The sequence below is a fragment of the Emys orbicularis genome, chromosome 23 (assembly GCF_028017835.1).
Source record: "Emys orbicularis isolate rEmyOrb1 chromosome 23, rEmyOrb1.hap1, whole genome shotgun sequence".
Lineage (NCBI taxonomy): Eukaryota > Metazoa > Chordata > Testudines > Emydidae > Emys > Emys orbicularis.
The window spans coordinates 5224270-5248484 of NC_088705.1; the positions used below are offsets into that span (position 1 = coordinate 5224270).

The 24215-nt window shown below is 45.2% G+C and overlaps 1 protein-coding gene across 2 annotated transcripts in view; it reads left to right on the plus strand.

Annotated features, from left to right (window-relative positions):
• Window positions 1-24215, plus strand: part of CSMD2 (CUB and Sushi multiple domains 2) — a 518793-nt gene that overhangs the window by 132453 nt on the left and 362125 nt on the right. For both annotated transcript variants that reach the window (XM_065421846.1, XM_065421845.1), the window contains exon 4: window positions 1202-1409. In XM_065421846.1, coding sequence (XP_065277918.1) covers window positions 1342-1409 — 68 coding nt within the window. In that variant the 5' untranslated portion in view covers window positions 1202-1341. The remainder of the gene's footprint in view (window positions 1-1201; window positions 1410-24215) is intronic.

A 24215-nucleotide genomic window follows, 5' to 3' on the forward strand; every position in this document is an offset into this window, starting at 1 on the left:
GTCACTGCATAATAGCACCGTTTTCTCAATCACTGTTTTCTTAGGTGCTGTATACGTACCTGTAATAACCATGTCACATGCTGCTTATTCTGTCTACCTATCTGAGAGTTCTGTTGGCATGCGAAGGAACTTGACCTTTACTCTTATAGTTATCTTGTCGTTATCAGAACCCCTTGAACTCTCCTCTGTATAATGGACATCTACATGTCAGAAATCAGTTGTTTTGTAGAGCTGCAGCAGGCATAGTTCCACTGAAATCAAGGGAGCTGTACAGATTGAGACCTCCCTGGGGATCTGGGTGGATGTTTGCAATAACACTGGTTTCTCCGGTGGCTTTGGAGAGGGGTGAGAACCCTGTGAAGTTTGGTGGGTTCCCTACTCTAACTTTCCCACCTCTTGAAAGGTTTTCTGGTTTGGGAGGAAGAGCAGGGTATGCTATTGACACATCCACTTTCTGGGCCCCATTCCCATCAAAACTCATGCCACACGATGCAAGGTGTCTTCTTCCACACTATGGTGAGGAGCACTGGAGTTGTAGAAGCTAGAGGTGTCAGAGGTCTGTTGGATCATGTTTATTCCACTCATGCCCCTGGCTACTGCAGGGTTGCCCACTGCTACAGTATGATGGAGGTTTGAGTAGCTGGTTTGGGAGATTTAAACGTGTCACCTCTGTGTCTTCTGGTGAGAGGCATCTCTTCACATGCAGTGCACTTGCTGAATTTCCTAGTGCCCATATGTGTCTGATCAATGTGCCAATAAAAAATTACAGCACTTGAAAAGAAGAAGAACAACAACATAAAAAAACAACAACAGATACTAAATTATTTTTTAAGAGCTGAGCCTTGATCTTTGCAGCACACTCCAATCTCCCCTAATCTGGCATTATGTTTTGTATAGTACCTTTTTGATTTATGCTACTCTCTCCAGACTAGGTTTAGTTATTGTTATATACCAATCAATGGCCTTTTAAAATCTCCTTCCCCCGCCTTGAGAGTTTTGGAGAAATTATTGATCACGATTTCCCTCCGTTGTCTCAAATGTGGCATATGAGTCATACCCCCACCCCCTCTGAAAGCTTTAACACATTAAGGGGAAGAATAAAAAAAACCTCAGGACTGTGTTGCTCCAATGCCTTGGTGGCATATTTGCATCATGCTCCCTTCCAGCAAAACACCCATGATGTGTATTTTCTGCCTTTCAGCTGACGACGCTTGTGGAGGGACGTTACGGGGACAGAGTGGAATTATCTCCAGTCCTCATTATCCTTCAGAGTATGGCAATAATGCAGACTGTACGTGGACTATCCTAGCAGAGCCTGGAGACACCATTGCTCTAGTTTTCATGGATTTTCAATTAGAAGATGGATATGACTTTTTAGAAGTCACTGGAACGGAGGGATCCTCACTCTGGTAAGTGAGTGGCTGTATTTCCTTTTATGGCTGTACATGTTTAATTCTATCTGCACATATATAACTTTAGGTGTGAAATTAACTGCAATAGGATCCAGTGTGCACTTCACCTCGTACCTGAACCAGAAACTTCACGGTCAGCACTAGCAGTGGTTACAGCCACAATTCGAGATTTTAAAGTACATTGTAATGAAAAATCTCTGCATATATTTTTATGGCTTTAGTTGAGTTTTACAGTGATTGATGTCTGCTTTTGAAGTCTGCTCTTTCTTAAGAGCCCTGTGGTGTGTAGTTGGTTAACTAGATTAAAAACCTGTGGATGTAGAAATCTTGAACTTGCTTTTTGCTTAATTGTTTTCTGATTACTGGTAAATCTATTGCTGACAAGTTAACTTTACTGTTAACGACCCTGTGGCAAATGTGCTACTGTTTGATTTGCTCTATGTACAGCAGGCTGCAGACAGAATTTAAGTATTCCTGTTCTCTCGTCCCATTAAGTCTAGTTTGATTACTCTACAAATGTGCTTGCTTTGAGAGAGCGGGGTTTATTTTGTTGGTAAGAAACTTGTTGCGCTGCAGTCATTCCATTTCTTTTGCTTTCTTCAAGGTAACAATGATGTCTCCACGGTGAGGGCTGTGAAATTACAAGTTGGGGTTTGTAGAATAAATTTGATAGCTGAGGTCTGAACTAATAGCGTCTAACAAAAAAAAGTTACAGGATACCCCATGATGATGATTTAGGTTTGTTAATGTTTGGGTTCAGCAGTTGATGATGTTATAAAGATCTTGTTTGATGTGAATAGTGTTTCGCCGGTGGTTGAATCTGTTGAGATTTCAGCTGCATTTTAAATTCCCTTGCTGCTTAGTTGAATGGAATGTAAAAAGGAGGAGGCCAGTACGTTCACTGCGTGAGGTCTTGTCTACACTATGAAGACTTTGTGGGTATAGTTATGCCAGCAAAGCCCCCTAGTGGAGACCCAGCATGTACTGACAGTGGGCATTATTTTCAGAGTGTGATTAAACCAGCACCCCAAACAATGTAAGCTGTACAGGTGAAAGGACTCTGGCTGGTGTAAGCTGCAGCTACGTCTCTCTCTGTGTGTGTGTGTGTGTGTGTGTGTGTGTGTGTGAGCATTCGAACATAGATATGTCAGTTAAAGCTGTGGGATTTTTTGTGTTTTTTTTTTTTTAACACTCTTAACCGACATAGCTATGCTAGAAAAATATTGTAGCATACACTAGGCCTCAAATGCACGCATAACAAATGAAGATGGACCCATGTGAAAGCTCCAGATCCCATCACCTCCTATCTGCAATGGAAGTTCAGGTCCAGAATCTAGTTCTGTAGCTGGTTCTTACGTTGGATTCAGGGTGTTGGGGGCGGCCTGTTACAGAAAACCCCAAATTTTGCAGAAGTTTGGACTGAGATCTGAGCTTTGTGGTTCAGGCCCATCTTTAGTGATAAGAGAATTATCTTTCATGTAGATTGAAAATGACATAAGATCCTGTACATATAAACTATTTGATTTTGCGTTCCCCTCCGAGAATGACTGAAAGAGAAATAAGCATCATTATAGAAGAGAGGAGTGGAAGGAAGGAGATAGTCACTGTTTTCCTTCCCAGTTTTGGAGAGCATCAGAATAAAAGTGATGTTTAAGGAAGATTCAGTAGGGACATTAAATTACAAGGTTTGTCATAGCCCACTGGGCCGCCCATAAGAGAGAGAGCTCCATCTATGAGGTGCAAAGGCAGGGACGCTGGAACAATTTGTATAATGGGGGTGCTGAGAGCCATTGAACCAAACTGTAAACGCTGTATATCATGGAATCCACTTCAAGCCAGGGGGTGCGGCAGCACCCCTAATTCCACCGTCTATGTGCAGGGGGGCAGTGATTTGATTCACTGGTGACTTGAGATTTCCTCATTGGATTCCCTTGGTGATAAAGAAGTTAGCTCAATATCCTCATGCTTGCTCAGACATTGTACCTCTCTATTTGTCAAGGCCCGAATGTGGGGCACAATGTTCAGGGCCCCCCCCCCCAATGAGGAGGAGACAAACATTACTCAGGCAGGAGATTTAAAATGCTGTTGGCTTCATCTCTTTAGTGCAGCTGATCCTTCCTGTAGCCGCAGATTCGTGATTATGTTATTTTGGATGTAAATAATTTCTCAACAGTAACAGTGTGTGTTGGGGGGACACACCAAAATATGTGTGGAATGGAGGTCACTTTGGCACTAAAATGAGTGGAGTCCCGTGAAACGAGGGGCACCTGGGAGATGCGTTAAGCACTCTTCCGTAGGCTGCGGAGTAACCTTAGACATTGGAAATGGCAACAGGATAGAGACTTCTTAACCGGTTCCAGGTGGAAGGAGCAGATGAGAGAATGAATCTGAGTCAGGTTCAGAGTTGTAAAATGTTTTTGCACAGCCATTATTTCATGCGCCTGAACGAAAGGTTGGTGGATTGACAGACAGGGATAGAAATCATAAGGGATACCCAGTATTGGAAACAGCTGGTAATAGAAGAGCTGAAACTAAGGAGGGCAGTATTTAAATGAGAGGTTACTGTGGAGGTTCTTAATGGCAAAAACAACTAGACTCCCAAAGAAGGTGCCAAAAGCATCACTGCTGTTGCTATAGGGGAGAACAATGTAGGGAGCATCAATTTAATATACAAAGGGTCAGACTAGATGGCCCCAAACAGTTCCTCAGCTCTTGTAGGCAGTCGAGTGCTCGGTGCCTGGTGGATTCATGTACGGTTTTCTGCTCGCTCAACAAGGAGTTAAAACTTGTCGCTACTGATTGATGGAGACGACTATTCTTCGGGACCCCACCCTGGGGAAGGGGAAGAATTAAAGGTCTAAAATAATTAAAAAAATCACCTGGGAGTACCAGAAAAGAAGATTAAATTATGATGATTTACAAGGGTCCTGAAGAAGAGCTTGGTGTAAGCTCGAAAGCTTGTCTTTTTTGCCAACAGAGGTTGGTCCAATAAAAGATCTTACCTTACCCACCTTGTCTCACTAACATTCATTTATGTAATTTATACTTGCCTGGCAAATATGGGGGAATAAGATTAATATTCGGTAGCAGCCATTTATTGTGTACCAGTTGTTTACTGTTCCCCAGGACACCTTTGAAAATTAGATGTAGCTGTTTTATGAGCAAACTGTTTTTATTAGCATACATTAATATTTTAGGGCACTGTTACTACTTAGCTATTCAGCGCTGCAGGAAGGATCCGTAGGCTGAGTGATACAGCAGGGCTGGAAGTTATCGGATGGACTCTGAAGACAAACATTCTTCAACCTGTGCGTGTTGCTTCCTGAAAGTAAAACCACACTTGTTTGAGGAAACCTATGTTAAAACCAAATGATAACAGGGAATCCATTCATAATCCATAGATACACATTTTCAAAGCACCTACGTGATTTAGGCTCACAGTTGCCAAGATCCCTTTTGAAAACGGGACTTCAGTGCTTTTGAAAATGTTACCCCAACATTTACTTCCTCAAGGGTGAGACTCACCAGCATGCAGAAGGCCAAACACGTGGCCTGTGCTCTGCTGAGCATGTCAAAATAGGTGGTTACATATTCACTGACTCTCTTCCCTCAGTGGACTGCCACTGGGGTTTAGTTTTAAGACCAACACTATTAGCTGTGTCCAGTGGATCAGCCGCTACAGCAGGACAGTCAAGACACACTGAACTGGTGAGTGAAATCACACACCTTGTGCAGGTGTGAATTTCAATCTTAAGAGTCCATAGCAAGGTTTGTTTTCCAAGGTGCATTCTGCACTCCTCCTATATTTGTGAAATACACACAGGCAAGATTTATAGGCTCCAGTCAATTTGAAGGACCCAATTTAGTATTCTCTAGAAGCAAACTCGTCAGTTCCATATGCAGAATTACAGAGTCCTTTTTAAATTTCACTTTTCAAAGCTGGCCATTGCTACCCTGAGCCTGGTAATTAAATTCAGATGACTCATTTTTTAAATAATTTTTGCCTGTGGGGAAAAAACTGAAGCTCATATCTATTCTTTAAATATGTTGATATGATTCAGCTTGAAAATATTGCTAGAAACCCCTTCTTCTTTCTTTTTTTTAAATTTGCTTTATGAAAACCTAGTTTTAATTATTGGTAATGTGGCAGATAAACTCCTGGCCAAATAAACCATTATATCTAAGTACCTCGCAACTACAATATTTCATTTAATAAGTATTATAAACTGTTTTAATCAAGTCCAGAAATGCATACAAATAAACAAAATCCAGTCTAGCCCGCTCTCCCACAAAAATCACTCATGTCTCCTTCAAGCTACAGAATATTACAATAAAAAAATTTACAAGAGCACCAAGCCATGCAAATTATGAGCGTTTGGTTGGGGCCGGTGCCATTGTTACTGCTATGTTCCTCCAAGAATGGATTGAGCCACACATCTAGAGCCAGATTCTGCAGCACTCAGGCATTGATAGGCAGCACAAAGGTGCTAAACCATTGTACCAGACCAGTGGTTCCCAAACTTTAACAGCCCGCGAACCCCTTTCACTAAATTGTGAAATCTTGTGAACCCCCTCCTAAAAATGAATATTTCCAGGGATTTAAGTTTAAATTTCCTCAGTGTGATGGATGCGTTTGCTTTGCTCTGCATAGTTCTTGGAAGTCCGGAACCACTGGAGAAAGATAAAGTCTCAGTTCTGGTTCGGCATCAAGTCTGTTTCTGTATTTGGTTTTCAGGTGTGCATACGAGGAAAACGCTTTCTCGCATAAGTATGTTGTTGAAAATGGTAACAAAACTGCAGCAGCTTTTTCTGTCAGAAGGGGGTACTCATTTCTTAAACTCAGCCAAAAGTTGATTGGAGCGCTGGGGTTCGGGCTGCCGGCTCCCTCACTGACGGGGGCAGGGCACGGGCTGCCAGCCCAAACTGCCCGGCCCCGCTCTCCCTGGGGCTTGGGCTGCCAGCCCCATGCGGCGTGATGGGGTTCGGGCTGCTGGCTCCCCCGCTGTCAGGGGCAGGGCTCGGGCTGCCAGCCCAAACTACCCGGCCCTGCTCTCCCTGGGGCTCGGGCTGTCTGCCCTGCAACCGGGTCCCACCTGCTGCCTCCAATGCCCGGGGTCCTCTGGCCGCCATTAGTGAAATTTTTCTGGCGACCCCCCTGTAACATTCTGCAACCCCCCTGTAACATTCTGCGAACCCCAGTTTGGGAACCACTGTACCAGACAATAGATTTGACTCTCTGCAGGACGGACTGTCTTACCAGTTCCACCCTGGGTTGAGATTCTGCAGTAGAGTGGGGGAGAGTGAATTTAAATTACTCACGGGCTTCTGTGCAAGTCCGGCTTCTGCAATTTATGCTCACAGTGCATGTCTGTGGGAGATGCTCTGAAAGTGAGTATGAGCTACATCTCTCTTAACAAGAATATAGTTTAGCTCAGTTGGCTAAATTGGCCTAGGAAGGATGGTCCCATGGCAAAGACACTGGAGTGGCCCTTGTGAGATTTAGATTCTCTGCTTTGCTGCAGACTGTATGTTTGGACATGTTACTCAATCTCGCTGCCTCCGTCCCCCATCTGTAAAATGGGGATACTCCTTTTCCCCCACCCTTTTCTTTGTAACGTCTGCTTAGATTGTAATACATGGAGCAGGGGCTGTGTCAGGCTGTATGTCTGGGCAGCGCCTCTGTGCACTGCTGAAATACGGTTAATCAGGAATAACAAGGAGGAAAATCATGGCGTAATACAAGTTAATAAAAGGGTGCGTCAGTTTTACTACATTTTAGATGTCATGAAGGAGTGAATGGGAGCTGATAATCTTCTGGGAAGGTTCTTGCAAATTAACGATGACTCCTGCTGAGTTCTAACACTAAACTAACTCTGATTAATTTTTAATAGGCAAAGTGCTTGGATTGACTAAATATCTTGAGGGGGAGACGAGTACTTTACGCTGCCTTCCCACGCAACCAAAAAAAGTCATTTATAGGTAGAAAATCTGGAGGGAAACGCATTAGAATCAAGCTGTTCTTTGACTGGGAGAAGAATTAAATCCAAACTTCTCAGGGACAAGAATGTAAAGACAGGAGATATAAATTGCTAGTGTCTGTTGGTGGTATCACAGTATGCTTAGGCTGCTCAGGTGAGATCGGGGCTTCATTGAGCGAAGTGGAATACAAACACATAGCAAGGAAAGAGGCCCTACATCAAAATGCTTACGGACAAAATAGACAAAGTATGGGAGAAAGTAAGTATTATCCCCATTTTACAGATGGGGACTGAAGCCCAGAGACAGCTTCTATTTAGATGGTAAGCTGTTTGGGGCAGAGACTGTCTTTTTGTTCTGTGTTTGTACTAGGCCTAGCACAAAGGAGTGCTGATCCATGACTTGGGTTCCTAGAGGCGATGGTAATACAAATAATTAATAATATCAACAGAATGTGTATTGTCCAGTGTGTGACAATACAAGCATCATCTGCGTCGACCCCTCTCCCCCTCCCCCCCCCCCCCCCCGCTGCTTTGTGAGCAGCACCTGAAGCAGTGAAAGAGGATGCTGCCGGTTTTGTGCCTTTCTGCAAAGTCTGCTAGCAATGGTGCCACTTAGTGCCAAATTGTATCCCGAATCTAAATTCGAATGTAGATTTCCCTAGAACAAAATGACTTGTCACTCCATACCAGTTCATTTCAGTAATGAAGCTTTATTCCCATCCCCTCCAAAATGAATTAGTGTTGTTTTAAAAACAACACCACCACTAATGTTCATTTGTTTGACCGCAGCACTGCTGTCTGGAACGCTTTGATGTTGATTCAGTGTTTCTTGATTGATTGTGTCTCTCTTATTGGTCTAATCTTCAACTGAGAATTAGCCCTGAGATGTTAGGAGTTTTGAGATGTTCATTATGAAAGACAAACTCCTTTTTAAAACTACATTAGGTAACTGGACTTCCTAGATCGTAGGAAGGCAGGAAAGTGTAATACCCCAGATTGAAATTCAGCCGGAAGGATGTGTCCTTACTGCCCTCCCTATTGCTGCAAAAAGTACTGTGTGTTCTTGTAGAGTGAAATTCATCCCTGTATAGAAGCATAGCAAAAAGCATATGCACCACTCAAGTCCCACATGAGCACTCAAAATAGGATGCAAGTGGTGCATAGCCCTTGGGTTAGTTTTCTGTACAGGACAAATTTAATTACAAGTCATCAGGACATTAGGGTTAGGTCCCATATGAAACTCAGAACCTCCGATAGCACAGTACCTCTTAGTGCCACGCCGGGGAATTGAGTAACACTGGCTCACAAGAGGGTAGGGGAGCTCTTTCTTTTAGCATAAGAAACCGATTCAGGTGCTTTTACATCAGGAGGTCCAGAGTGCAGTGCTCATAAGGGCAATGTAAGAAATGGACATTCTGATATGACTGTAATGAAAACCCATTGGTGGTTTTTTATCAGAAATATTATCCAGGTAGAGTTTGAGTATTTGCAATTGAGATTTTTAATCAAACATTGCCATTAGATGATGATGATTACAAGAGTAATAAATATACTATAATAATTTTAAAATACTCAGCGTGCAATTGTTTAATGTAGCCGCTCTTGGCCATTTGGAAGATGAATATAGTGTTTAAAAGCGTGATATGTTTTAATTGATGTTTTTTTTATAATATTAGCTGATCATCATTCAACATTTATATGAAGCAAAAGTTTCCTGAATGATCAATTTTTACAACTATTCTACCCTGGAATGTGAATCTGTCCCAGTTGCTGTAGTTAATTATTGCTTTATAGCCAAATGTTATTCCCTCTAATGGAAACTACTTTTGATTTTAGTGCTTAAAGTCCATATAGCTTGGTGAGACAATCAGAGATTTCTACTTTCAGATGTAGGTGGAAAAAGAGTCTTATATTCTGTTGCAAAGTTAAAAATAAATGTCTTTTCTTTGAACTTTTGAGAGCAGCTGTGTATTTGGGGAAATAATGAGGTCAGTAAACTCAACAGAGAAACCAAACCTGAAACTGCTTTGAAACTTCAAAAACTGTTTGGTAAATTTTATTAGTTTGTTTAAAATTATATATTGTATTAATACATTAATTAGCATATACTTTTAAACAAAACTATAAACTGTATTACATTGATTGTGCATTAATAAATTTGTTTAGAATTATATATTAACTTTGGCCGGGTTTTGAACATATTTTATTGGTTTGCGAGAGTGGTCCAGTGACTGGGCTTTGCCACCCACCTGCTGTGTCACTTCACCTCTCTGTATCTTTCTTTCCCCTTCCACCCTCTGTCTAGATTGTAAACTTTTCAGGGCAGGAATTCTTTCTTACCATATGTATGTACAGTGCCCTGTGCAATGAGATCCTGATCTCACCTACAGGGTAGGAGGTACTGTACAACCATACTGTTATGGGTTGGTGTAGTGGGGCGGCTGCCCCACTTCCTGAGAATTTAGGCTGCAGCAGGCCAGTGGGCCTGCGCAGCTGGACAGCCAATCAGGGAAGGGCTTATTGGGAGCCAATCAGGGCCCAGGTTGGAGACAGCCAATCAGGGCCAGGCTCAGCCCTATAAGAAGGCTGCCCAGGAAGGGAGCAGTCAGTCTGTCCCAGGCCTTTGACAGGGGGAGGTCTGTCTCCTGAGCAGGAGACCAGCACCCAGGACAGCGCAATGCTGGGCGGGCTCAGGGAAGCAGAGTGGAGCTTCAGCCTGATACCTGCCAGACTGCCAGCCCTGAATAGAATGGCCTAGCGGGTGCAAGGGGCTGTAGGGGAAGCGGCCCAGGGAAGTAGGCAGACGGAGGGGAGAGAAGGAGGACAGTGAGGCTGCCGCCAGAGGGTCCCTGGGCCGGGACCCAGAGTAGAGGGCGGGCCTGGGTCCCCCCCTTTCCCCCTTGCAGTACACCCAGCCATTGGCCGTAGGGAGCGGCCATTATAGACCACGCCAGATCCCTGACAGGAGGGATTAGACTTTGGGGTGTGTGGTTGACCACGATGGCTGGGCATAGAGACTGCTGATCAACCCCCCCGGAAGGGGGTGTGGATGGACTGAAGGGCACTGCCGGAGGGCAGTGGTCCTGAAGAGGATGCTGCGAGCTGGAGAGCGATGTGGGCTCAGAAGCCAACCAAGGGCGAGACAACGGGCGGGACACCACCAGGAGAGGGCGCTCCACTGGACTGAGCTAATTCCCAGAGGCAACCAGTAGGAGGCGCCAGGTGGTGAGTCCCAACTCCGTTACAGTTGGACAAAACCTCCTTGAAGGCTTTCCTTTGGAGAGGTACGTATATAGACACTGAGCGTGTATAGTGCTTTTCATGTGTGGATCTCGGAGCATTGTACAAATCTGTGGGTAAGTATCATATTTAGATTATAAAGCCAGAAGCATGGTGATCACCTAGTGTGACCTCCTGTATAAGAGAAGCCCTAGGACTTCTCTGAATTAATTCCTATTTGAACTAGATCAGATCTTTTTTAGGGGGAAAAAAATCCAATCTTGATTTAAAAATTGCCAGTGATGGAGAATCCACCGCAACTCTTGGGAAATTGTTCCAGTGGTTAATTACCCTCACTGATTTAAAAAAAAAAATTGTGCCTTATTTTTTGTCTGAATTTATAGATGAAAGAGTCTTGTGATGAAACCACTGGACTAGGTCATGAGTGCTGGGGGGTTCAACTCCCAGCTCTGCCAGGTTCCCTCAACCAGTCTGTGCCTCAGTTTTGTGTCTGCAAACTGGGGATTGTAATGCTTCTGTGCCAACAGGGAAGTTGTGAGATGTCACTCATTAATGCGGTAAACAGGGCCGGCTCTGGCTTTTTTGCCGCCCCAGGCAAAAAAGCCTCCGGCCGCCCCCCCCCCCCCCCCGCGGGGGGGGCGGAGCCTGGGGGGGGCGGCAAAAAAGCCTCCGGACGGGGGGGCGGAGCCGGGGGGGGCGGCGAGCCCCGGCGGGGGCTCCGCTCTCCCGCCGGGGGGAGGGCGGCCGGAGCCCCGGGGCGAGGGTGGCGAGCCCTGGCGGGGGCTCCGCTCTCCCCCCGGCGGCCAGGGCAAGGCGCGGGGGCGGCCGGAGCCCTGGGAGGAGGGCGGCGAGCCCCGGCGGGGGCTCGGCTCTCCCCCCTGGCGGCCAGAGCGCCGGGGGCAGGGCGGCGAGAGGGCGGGGAGCCCCGTTGGGGGCTCGGCTCTCCCCCCCGACGGCCAGAGCGCCGGGGGCAGGGCGGCGAGCCCCGGCGGGGGCTCGGCTCTCCCCCCGGCGGCCAGAGCGCCGGGGGCAGAGCGGCGAGAGGGCGGCGAGCCCCGGTGGGGGCTCGGCTCTCCCCCCCGGCGGCCGGGGGGAGGGCGCGGGGACGGCCAGAGCGCCGGGGGGAGGGCGGCGAGCCCGGCTGTGGCCCCGCTCTCCCCGGCGGCCCGAGCGCCGCGCCGCCCCCCTCCAGGTGCCGCCCCAAGCACCAGCTTGGTTGCCTGGTGCCTGGAGCCGGCCCTGGCGGTAAACAAAAAACATGTGAACTTACCAAAGTACCTGGTTCTTTATGAAAAGTTCTGTAATTTAAACACTCAACTCCAGCAGTGACACAAAAGAACTATAGGGGAAACTAGCAACCCGGCCATGTGGGGCCGGAGGGCACAGGGCGAGCCTTGCTTGTATTAACCCAGTGCAGGGAGCACCCTGGATATCTCCTTCTTCCACAGAGCGGGATGCAGAAGGTCTGGTGCACTGAAATAACACACACATCCAAGTAACACCAGGGCCCTGATGGGGTGCAGCGACACGATATGGCATAATGGCTTCCCAAGGAATTGTCATGATATGTCTGCTAATAGGCTGAATATATAAGTAATTGTGTTATATGACATGGCATAAGTTATGCCAGCTATATAATATGTAACCTGCACCATGTTGCTGTGAGATGCCAGCATTGAAAGGAGTGTGGTGACAGCTTTTAATTCTGATTTTTCTGTCCCACGTGAGTCAGGGTAGCTGAAAAGGCTAAAAATAAACTTTGTAAGGCAAAACATCACATTTACTGTCTGTAGCTCCTCTCTTCTAAGGGAGTCTATGTTGTACAAGCATGGATGCTCACAAAACCCCAGGGGGTTGTTATGGTCACCAGGTGATAGGCAAACTGAGGTGCAGAAGGTTAATTGACTTGCGTAATTGTACATAAGCCAGGGGTGTACCTGGGGAAACAATCCAGAAGTTCTGAACCCTCGGCTTCTTCTCTAACAACTACACCCTTCGCCCTCCTTGGAGCTGGGCATGAAGCCCACGTGTCCTGATTCTCAGTGCCCAACTCAAACTACAAATAAATGTGTTAGTGTCTAAGGTGCCACAAGTACTCTTGTTCTTTTTGCGGATACAGACTAACACGGCTGCTACTCTGAAACCAGACAAAACATTAGAACACAAAAGTGTTTGAATGTCCTTTCTTCAGTCCCCCACCTCCCTTCAGAGAGTTGGGGGAATAGGAGTTCTTTTTTTAATCCCATAATGGCTGCAGCCATGACAAAACCAGAATGGGATGTTGAATCCCTGCTGTGTTTCAGGTGTTCAGGATGAGGAAGTTGGGCATCTCAGGTACCTTGCAGCCCCTAGCTATATAAGAATCTTCTGCTTAGTTTGAGTTTGTTAAAATCTCTTCACAGGATCCTTCTACTCTTCCCACTCCCCGAATTGTCCTGTGGACAGTGGGTGGAATACATGTCTTTTCCCTGCCCTACCCCCACCTCCTATTTATCATATTGCCTCTATATAAATGCATGGTATGCCCACATCATGAATACTGCATGCAGATGTGGTTGCCCCATCTCAAAAAAGATATATTGGAAAAGGTACAGAAAAGGCCAACAAAAATGAGTAGGGGTATGGAACAACTTCCATATGAGGAGAGGTTAATAAGACTGTGACTCTTGAGCTTGGAAAAGAGACAACTAAGGGGGGATATGATAGAAGTCTACAAAATCATGACTGGTGTGGAGAAAGTAAATCAGGAAGTGTTATTTACTCCTTCTCATAACACAAGAACTAGGGGTCACCAAATGAAATTAATAGGCTGCAGGTTTAAAACAATTGAAATGAAGTATTTCTTCACACAACGCACAGTCAGCCTATGGAACTCTTTGGCAGAGGATGTTAGGGTTCAAAAAAGAACTAGATAAGTTCACGGGGGATAGGTCCATCAATGGCTATTAGCCATGATGGGCAGGGATGCAAAACCATGTTAACTGACATCTAATATGATCTGACTGGTTCTCCAGTATCAAATCTGCTTTTTGCTCATCTTCGATGTCAGACATTCAAAACCACTGAATGGGCTAGTTCAATAATACATGTCATGGTCTACCCAGCAAATTGAGGAGAGCAGAGTACCTGTTCTTCAGAGAGTGGGTGGTTACAGTTTCATATCATGATGATACTTTGATTGCAAGCTCTTTGGGTCAGGCACACTCGTTGTTGTTGTTTGTTGTTGTTCTGTGTTTGTACAGTGCCTAGCACAATGGGGGCCTAGTGTCCCTGGCTAGAGCTCCTAAGTATAATAAATGATGATGATGATTCATAGCCATTAGTATTGCTGTTTTACATAGCTACTTGTAATGAATTGCATGGAATGGGTTTATTTTCTGATGTCTGTAAGTGCTTTCTGATCCCCGACTTCCAGCTTCAGGGCTTTCTAGAGAGAGCTTGTGTTTGAGAACTCTCTCAGGACCTGATCCAAATTCCGTTGAAGCCAATGGAATGACGTTTGGCTTCACTGGTCTTTGGATCAGCTCCTTAGTTAAGCAGATAACCCACTGCCTGTTGAAGTGTTTCTCTCTTTTCTACCACGGCTGCAGCTAAACCGCCCTAATCCTCCATTGCCCTGCACCTTGTGCAGTTGTTTGACACCAGAGGAGAGTGTGTTTAAGAATGTTTCCAATTGCCAGTGGTTTGCACCGACATTGCGTTCACTCTGCGTTAGTGTGAATGATTACACAAGGTGCGGGTCAGCAGAGGATTAGGCCTCCCTGGTGTATTTTTCATTTCAGATCCCTAGCTAGTTGCCAGTTGCAACAGAGAGGCTGTAAACCACACAGCCCTATCGCTGGGTAACAGTGGCTTACATCTATCTGCTGTCCTTTCCTTTGGGATTTGGCCTACCAGTGATTACTTTTATTTGAAAGTTGACAAGCATTCTATCGTCCCGCTGCACGCAAGAGGCAGAAAACTTAAGAAGATTAGTTATTGTGCTCCTTGAAATAACCTATTTCATCATCGGTTGAAGCCCAGATAATGCAAGTATGAAAGTTTCCCTTTTCTGTGCAGTGAATTAGATTTAAGAGCCGGTTAAATAACAGATACTTTTATCTGTAATATTTGGATGCTTTTCTTCCCTGGTCCTATTTTTTCAGAGGACTGGGAATGAATAAAAAGTGTATGTGCCGTGGCTTTTTTTAATCCACTGTTTAAATGTCAGCTACATCTTCATCAGGATGTGGAAACAGATTTACTTATTCAGCTTGTGCACTTTTAAAAATTTTTTTAAAGAGCTCAGTAATGCTTAAAACTGGAGACAAATACTCTACAGATGGCTTTTTATTTTAGCAGAGATAGATAAGTTCTTTCTTGCATGGCAAATTAATGTCTCCTAGCAAGTCCCCACTCCCTTTTTTTAATCTTAGAACCTATATTCTGCAGAGATACCGCACCTTTCATTTAAGGATCTCAGAACACTTTATAGATATTAAAAAACTAGTCAGCAAAAATGGATATGTTTGAAATTTCTCCCTCCCCCCACAACACACTCATCTTTTTACCACCCACTAACTTACAACCCCTTGTGAATTGGGTAAATATTATTATACCCAGCTCACAGGTGGGTAAATTGAGCAGTGGAGAGAGGCTATGATCGCTGGGTAACACTTCCTATGGTTCTGCACTCAAGACAAGTGATTCTCCATTGCTTTGCACCTCGTTCACGCCAGTGCAAAGTAGCTATAAAATGGGCTGACCAATCAGAATGGTAACATTTTACATTCTCATTGCCCTGGCATAAATAACCACAAATGGTACAAGTTGTAACACACTAACTATACCATTATAGATGGTACAACCTCCCTAGTGTGGACACAGTCATACTGGGAAGGGGAATAAGCCATACAGTTGTATAAGGTATCTTTATACCAGGGTAACTGTGTCTACACTACGCTTGTACTGGTACAACTACATTGGTAGAAAAATCACATCCCAACTGACATCGTTATCCCGGTACAAAAACCTTGTGTAGATCAGGCATCTCCTGGGGGACATCTGGGGTCAGTTCTGAGGGGCAGCATTTTCTCCCTTTGATTTCAAGTATACAGGTAACGTTTACCACATCGGTATGCTTGTCTCTTGGTACCCCTAGGGTGCCTTAAATGAATGTTCCTCACTGCAGCATTCACAGATAAATCAGTGCTTTGAAATGGAAAATTTACTGTCATTTGCTGTAGTGGCCATGACAATGCAGCTCTTTTCAGCCACCTTAGTTTCATGTTATACAGTCCCTTTCTTTCCCGTCTCTCTCAGATATTTCGACGTGCATGCAGTTTCCAGTGGTATAAGCTCCAAACCCGCTAGTTGTGCCCCATATTCTAGGCTTCACTGGTTAATGTTTGTTTAGCACCTTGGAAGTCTAGAGCGGTATCTGATTGTGTGCTCTTGCCTTCTTTGTGTTAAGTACCATGCACACTCATGCTGGCAGAGATGGGCCCTGGGGGACGGCGTTTCTCCCATCAAGGAAAAGAGGCGGATCCCTCAATTTGTGCGTGCAGATCTGGGGAGAAATCCACTCTACGCAGAGATCCTGTGCAAGGCCTGGGCATCATTTAAGTACCACTTAAGCCCAAACTCATAGGCGTCATGCCGGTTCTGTTTGCGCCGTCGTGACTTTCGCTAGTTAGTGTATCTTTCAGGTTGAATTGCACCAGGCGGGAGTGCTGTCTGTTAAGAGTTCAAAAATCTCAGGAAGACCGACTGGAAATGGAAATGTTATTTTATTGTTATGGTTTTCTTCAATCTCATGATTTTCACTAATTTTTTGGGGGTGGGTCTGTGTTGTGATTTTTGGACTCTGGGTCCATGACACTGCAGCTACCTGGAGAGACAGTCAGGAGGCCTGTCTGAAGTGAAGACCGTCTCCGAGCCTGCAGCCAGCTTTGGAAATGCTAGTAACTTACCTCGCAGGCAGGGCTGTGCTATTGTGCGATGTTCCCTGTTTGCCTCTGGCAGGCATGCGGCAGCTCGCTGGGATGATCCGGCTTCTGCAACTTGCTGGGCTGTGTTTTGGCCCTTGTTCTTCAAATTGCAGATTCATGTTAAAATAGGAATTTCGGGTCAGTGAGCTGAACTTTCCCCAATGGGAGGTAGCTGGCACAACTCTTGTGTGTGTTCATTTTACTGGCTGCGGTTTGGAGTTGGAGTTCATCTAAAACGCTCCCCCCGGGGGATGTGAAGATCTCATGCAACTGAGCTTTCTCATCTCAGTACAGAAGCAAAGTTGGGGGGATGGAGAGCATGATAACTTAGGGTATTTTATGGGCTGGCTTTTAATATTGTATTTCTTCATGTTGGCCTACTGTACTATATAAATAATAATAATAAAACATGGAACTCTGCAGGAGTTTTGCCCAAGTAACAGGGGCAGCTCTATGTATTTTGCCACCTCAAGCACGGCAGTCAGGCGGCTTTCGGCGGCGCACCACCGGGTGGTCTGCTGGTAACGCGGATTCGGCGGCATGCCTGCGGGAGGTCCGCTGATCCCGCGCCTTCGGCATCCCCGCTGCCGAATTGCCGCTGAAACCGCCCTCACGGTGACCGGCAGGCCGCCCCCCGTGGCTTCCCACCCCAGGCACGTGCTTGGTGCGCTGGTGCCTGGAGCCGCCCCTGCCAAGTAAGCATTGCAGGATCAAGTTTGAATAGAGAGTGGGTGGAGGCTTCACAAGAATCCCTTTGAGTGTAGGTCCACAGAGGGGCCTTAAGGCACAGGAGGTATAAAGCCCAAATCCTGCAAAGATTTAGGCATGTGCTTAATTTTAAGCCAATGAGCAGTGTCCCATGGGACTGCTCCACGTGCTTAAAATGAAGCATATGGCTTAATCTTTGCAGGATCAGCACCTAAGTGGTTTGCCCAGCGTCACATGGTGAGACTGATGCATGGCTATTAATAGAACTCGGGAACATTGTCTCCTGGCCCGCTGTTCCCACTGCTAGAGCAATTGCATTCCAATATTGCTACTGTGCTGCTTAAACTTGTCAATAGCAAAACTGGCCATATTCGCTCAGCCACACCCGTAAGTTTGGCCAAACTTCATTTGACTCCTTGGTAACATGGGGTCACTTCCCTTCTGTGAATGCTGCTCTTGGAACCCCATTCCTTCCCTGACTAGCTTCTAGACTCTGATTTGCTTTTGTTTTTCTAAAGTTGTTGAGCACTTGCAGCTCCCAGTGATTTCATCTGGACTACAGGGTGCCCAGCGCTTCTGAAAGCCCAGCCCTGCACAACTCCTTTGCCAGCAGCATGGCAGAGAGCGAGAGAGACTTTTGTAACAAATTACAATGAAAGGGCCCCTTGACCTCTTCTGCTTTGTTTCATGCAATAAAACATGATTAGATTTCTTATACCGTTTCCTGACTAATCTTATTTTTCCATGCATTAATATGATTAATTCTATTTGCTGGATGGTAGAGGGCATTTCTATGAATATTCAGGCAATTTTCATGGCCTAAAAACATCTTCTCTCATGGTTTACAAGCTACACTAATCATCCTTTAATTGTCTTTATCATCCTACTTTGTCCCTCTTTCATTTCACTGACTCAATGCTCCCCTCTCCTGAGCACAGAGAACCCTGAGTAACTAAGGTAGCTGTTCAGTGGACAGTGTCCATGTGGGAAAGAGACTGCAGGACATGGAGAGGCACCTGCAGCTTTCCAACAAGCAGAAATCAGCTTTCAGAAATGCCTGTCAGATAGCTGGAATGGTTGCTCCCTGCCTCTTCCCCCAAAAGAAGAGGACAAGCTAAAGCTTGCTTCTAAAAATGCTGTTTACTCACAGGCTAAAGGGAGGTCTCAGCAAGATTGCTCTTGTGTACAAACTTGGGTAAGACAAAGTTTTGGATGGAAATGGGCTACAAAGTGAGCAGTGTGTTAGTGATGAAGGGAAGACATTGTGGATAGGATTCTCCACTGCCTTGTACCTTGTGCGGGAATTTACATTTGGGCAAAATGGGTGTAAGGTTGAGGCTGGTTCGTGTCATCTGTACATGAGACTCCTAGAAGGGAACACTGTGATAATCTCGTCTGCCCCTGCTATATAACACAGGCCATAAAACATCCCCAAAACAATTCCTGTTTGGATGAGAGTAGATTGCGGCCATTTTACAGTATATATATTTAACAAATTTTGCATATTTAGTTTTGTTTTCCCCTCTTGGTTTGTTACAGCCTTTCCTCTTATGAAAGGATAGGAGAATGCCGCTTTACATGTGTTCTGTCCCTGTAGCTTTTCTTCCTGTGCCTTAGTTGGAAGTCACAACTAATTGATTCAGTTTGGGGCTAATTCGCATCGCTATTGTTGTTTAAATTCATTTTAGATGTCAAATGCTAATGTATATCATGTACCATGATTAAGTCCAAACTCCTAACTCCCCTCTAATTTCCATAGCATGTTAATTCATGAGGGGGAGAAGAATTGCATTTACCATGCCTTGCACAGGCTTGAATTATGGAGACGTGCCATTAATTTTCTGGCAGAATCTCTCAAGTCTCATTTCTTATTCATATACATCTGTCCCATCTGAGCTTCACAAGTGCATGGAAGCCAAGGAGGACATAGCTGCAGAGTGTCTGCAGGAGAGCTTTATTTATCGTTGTAGCAGTAATCATAGGGCGGTGCATGCGCGTATTATTTTGAGCACTTTAAACAGAACCCCACGTTGATGTCCGGGGCAGTTGTGCGGCTCTGGAAGACAGTGATCTTTACAGACAGTTGGGTCCTCATCGAAAGACAATTACAAAAACTAATAAAGAGATCTTCAGAGGTTCCCAGACAATACTGACTTGGGGCCAGCTGTCCACTGAAGTCAATTCTATATTAATGGTAGTTGGGTCAGCGTCATAAAAAGCAGCAAGTTGACCGCAGACTAGCATCTAGATAAGGGAGGTCTTGTGCTTGAGACGTTAGCTTGAGCCTCAGGAGACATAGGTTCAATTCCGGGCTCTGCCCAGATTTTCCATGTGATGGTGGGATGTCACTTCATTTCTCTTCTTCTGCTTGTATCTATGTAAATCAATGCAGGGGGCTGGACTTGATGACTTCTTGCGGTCCCTTCCAGCCCTACTTTTCTATTCTGTGTTCTAGCCCTTTAGCACCCCCTTTGTCTGTCTTGTCTATTCAGGATGTAATCAAATGGGATTTGCCTGGCATATCAGAAGCCAGTAGTGCTAGAGGGGTCAGAGCAAAAGATGCCCTTCTGCCTTCATGTGCCTCTGATATAGCTACGTGGCTGTGCATATCCAAGGGATAGGCAAAGCAGTCCAGAATAGAATAAGAGCATGTTCTTTCTGTTCATTTCTCACGCTCCTACAACAAACCTTTTCCCTCTGTAATATTCAGAGAACTATTTTGCTTGCTCATTCTGGTTCTGCTGGGACTTGGAAATTCCGAAGTATTCATGGGATTGTTGGGTTGAGTTGGGAGACCTGTGAACCAATTCTTGGCTCTACCACTGAGCCTGTGGACAAGTCCTTTCATCGCTCTGTGCCTCAGTTTCCCCTCCCACTTCGCTTCGTTTGTAAACTCTTTGGGGGCAAGGGCTGTCTCTTACTTGGTGTTTGCACAATACCTAGCACAATGGAGCCCTGACCTCAGCTGAGCTTTCTCAGGCACTACCATAATATAAATAGTAAGACCAAGAGAGAGTCTATTCTTATTGTGATTTTGCTCAATATCAGTAGAACATTTGGTCATGATATCCACTCCTCCTCCCACTGAACTGTTGTTTTCTGAGGGTCTTCCAATGCTCCTATAGGCTGCATTTCTTTAATCCTGTTGAGCTGCTTTCCCAGTTGAGTGTCTTTCCTTATATGGCCTCCACCTGAAATGGAAAGAGATTGTTTGTTTTAAATTTTGTTTTAGGGTTCAGAGGAAGACCGGGTCAGAAATTACTTGTAAATTAAGTATGCTCAAGGAAGCAGGAAGGGGGATGAGATGGGAGGATAGAAAAGGAACATTTTGGTGTTGAAAGAACTAGAAACATTAATTAAATGTATCAGATACAAAGCCCTCTACTGTAGAAGCAGTGAAACAAAGGCACATGTTATCCTAGTCATCTCTGCAACAGCACAGAGCGAGCGAGAGAGAGAGAGAGAAGCACTTTTGAGATTAAGGATTAGAAAGTGTGTTTGGAGGCAGTCCATTGTACTTATTCCAAGATATTTTTAATAGGTTTGTGTTTTCTCTAGCCAGCCTTTTGAAGTTTAACTTGACAAATATGCTGTAAATTAGGGAGGACTTTTGTCCTTGAGTAACAACCTTTCAGCTCGAGTGAAAAATTATTCATCTGCTGCTGCTGTTGATTTATTTCAGGCCTGAGCTATTATTTCTTTTAAAATGAATAAGTTCTGCTAACGATCAACCTGTTTGGAGGGCGGGGTTGTGCTCCACTGTACGTCTCTGAGTGATGGCTTTGGAAGTCAGCGGTCCATAAGAGAAAAGTCCCAGTCATATAAACAGGAGAAATAAAACACAGATACTCAGGGTGAGAGAATGGATTGATATCTGTACAGCCCTTATGGAGTGATTGTTAGTTTATTATTATGGTGGCACCTAGAGACCCCACATGGCAAGAGACCGTGAAGAGCCTGCACTCTAAGATGACAAGACAGTCAAAGGATGGGACTGGAGGAAGAGAGCAAGATCACACAGGAACTTTCTCAGACCCAAGAACTGAACCCTGGTCTATGGAGTCATAGCCCAGTTCCCTCACCACAAAGCATACTTCCTCTCTTAGTTGAAAGATTATGGAGCTGGCTTGCAATTGGACTTCTCTGGCCACACTTGTTTTCTCTTCTTCCTTTGTTGACCCCGCTTGGTAGGTGATCAGTTCATGCTTCCTTTTTCTCGACAGTCACATGGTGACCTATTGCTGATTCAAACAAATGTCTTCACCACTTCAATATCTAGAAGCAGCTTCCCCCCCTCATCTAGAAATGGGCATTGAAGCAAATTGCCAGACTGGAAAAACCCTACATGCTTTGTGGGACTCTGAATCCATTTCTAAGGGTTGAGTCCAATCCCTTTCTCTACAATGAGCCGATCCAAACATCTCCCAAAATTATACCACCAAGCAGCCGGACAGTGAAAGGTGGGTTGACAAGGTGGAGGACCAGGTGTGTTTAATAAAATTGCAGCGGGTGGCAAATGGACGCTGATATGCTTCAGTGATAGGTATTTCCCATCTCTCCCTGGTACTCACATCCCTCTTGACCAACACGTATACAGCTCTTATCAATGCTCTTAGTGGTTATTTGCTCCTTAATGTAAACCTCTAACTCCAAATCTCTAAGCCCCTCTCAATGCTCAGTTGTAATGTGACCTCCCAGCACTGCGGGCAGTGAAGGGAAGCTGATTTTCTGATTCATATGGGCCAGTCTGTTTGCTGCTTTTTTCTGGTGGTTTTTCTGATGATGTTTGATCTCTCTAATGCCACATAGTTTACGGTTTTCATTCTAATGGGCAGCATTGGTCTTTAAAGATCTCCTTGAATGCCAGACTTCACTGGGACATGAGTGTCCTCTCATTTTGTGGCTTTCATCTTGAACTTTGCTGTGGCAGGCATGCTCTCCCCGTGGACAGTACTCTTGGGAGGTAAATAATTTCTTTTTCCCCAGTGGATTCTGGCATCAAAAGAAAGAGGAGCAGGAGCTAACAGTATGAGAGCTCTCAAAGATTATATCCAGAAATAATAACCAGTTAGTGTTAGAACAGGCATTTTGATTCCGCTTTCACAGGTGTCATGTCAGGTCAGGGTCAGGCAGGCCGCATTCTGCAATGAGTATTTGTGGGATGGACACTGATCACAAAAGGTAGGCATGGTGGCTGGGGCCATCTTTGTGTGTCTAAGCTGGATCAAGCATCACAGCAAATCTCTGGTACCTGTTGTCATGGTAACGCCCATGGTGAAAAATGATTCTGGTTCTGAATAAATATTAGAAGGTTGAGGCAAAGTCAGGGAAGCCATGGGAAATGATGCTAAAATGGACAGTCTGTCCTTAACTCAGCATTTCCCATAGAGTGGGGCCCCTTTAACAGTGTGGGGCTGAAGGATTTGCTGAGTGGCATGTGGATAGGCCTTTCACTTGCTCTTCAGAACCTAAGCTTTCATTACAAAGAAGAAGTCAACAGTCGCTAGGCGTGTGATGGAAACCTTGAAAACATGAGCTAAGTGTACCTAGTGCAGCAATGCCTGCCTCGGTTTGCAGAGAGCCTGAAACAATGGGTCTGCCGTGTGAACTTCCCCATTCATCTCAGTGGGTGCTGCCTTGGATGCCGGTGATACATTAAATGTCAACATAGTTTGCTGTTTCACAGCTCAGCGCAAACAAGAAAGGAGAGGAAGTGTATCGTATTGTGAAGATGTACACAAGCTCGTCTCAGTGACTGCTCATGTTGGGCAGACCTTTAACAAGAGGCAGTGTCGTTGCGAGGGGCCGTGCGAGGATGATTGGCTTCAGTTTCCTGAAGAGGGCTTCGGTTTCATACATTTGGGAATCACTGCCTGACTTCTATCTAGTGTGCTTGCTTCAACATCTGCTTGACTGTGCCCCGCCTGCCTGCACTTGTTTCAAAGACCACGTTACTGCTAGATGCCCTTTGCTAAGAATGGCCCCCAGCTCCAAGCTGCACGCTCTAGCTGTCGCTACTGCAGGTGCCCTCAACCTCCTTTGTCTCTCCAAAGCTGGTTACGGCGTTAACTTTGTTCAATCGTGATCTGTATTCTGAATTTTGATGCTGCACAGGTACCCTGGCCTATCATCTGGTTGAGGATGCATTTTATTACCGTCAGAGGTTTATACATTAGCCCAGATTTCAGACTGTCACTGGAACGTGTCTTTAAAAATAAAATCTCCCTCCCGAGCAATGGTTTGTGGTAATTCAGAGTTAAAGAGAGACTGATTTGCCAGGTTGAAGAACTCTTGTCAGTTTAAATGCCTCAAAAAATAAAGGAGCCCTCAGCCAGCTTGGCAATTCTGAACACATCACCAACTTCTTATTAATCCTGTTTATTGCAGTATTGCCTAAGGACCACTCAAGAGCAGGGTTGCTCTGTGCTAGGCACTGTACGAACACAGAGTAGCAGATAGAGACCCCGCCCTGAAGAGTTTATACTCTAAATAGACTATAAGAGAGAGGCAGGTTAGGGGGAAGGGGCCTAATCCACAAGCAGAGTTAGCAATGTGGTGGTAGCAAACATCATGTTAGTTCCATGATTTTCTAACATAGTGCTGCAGTCTGTTAAACACAAATAAACAAACAAGGGCAAATAGCCTGGAGATGACTCAGAACAGGTGGAGTCCATTTAAACCAATATGAGCTATACTTTTTTTTTAATGTTTCAACTGTGCTCTGGTCTTATTCTGCATTGGAGACTGGCATAGGCTTGGGTGATCTGAAAGCCTTTAAAAGTTAGCAAGGTATGCCACCTCCAACACTGTCATAAAATAAGAGACAAGGTGGGAGAGGTAATATCTTTTATTGGTGAGAGAGACAGAAGTTGGTCCAATCAATGATATTACCTCACCCACCTTGTCGT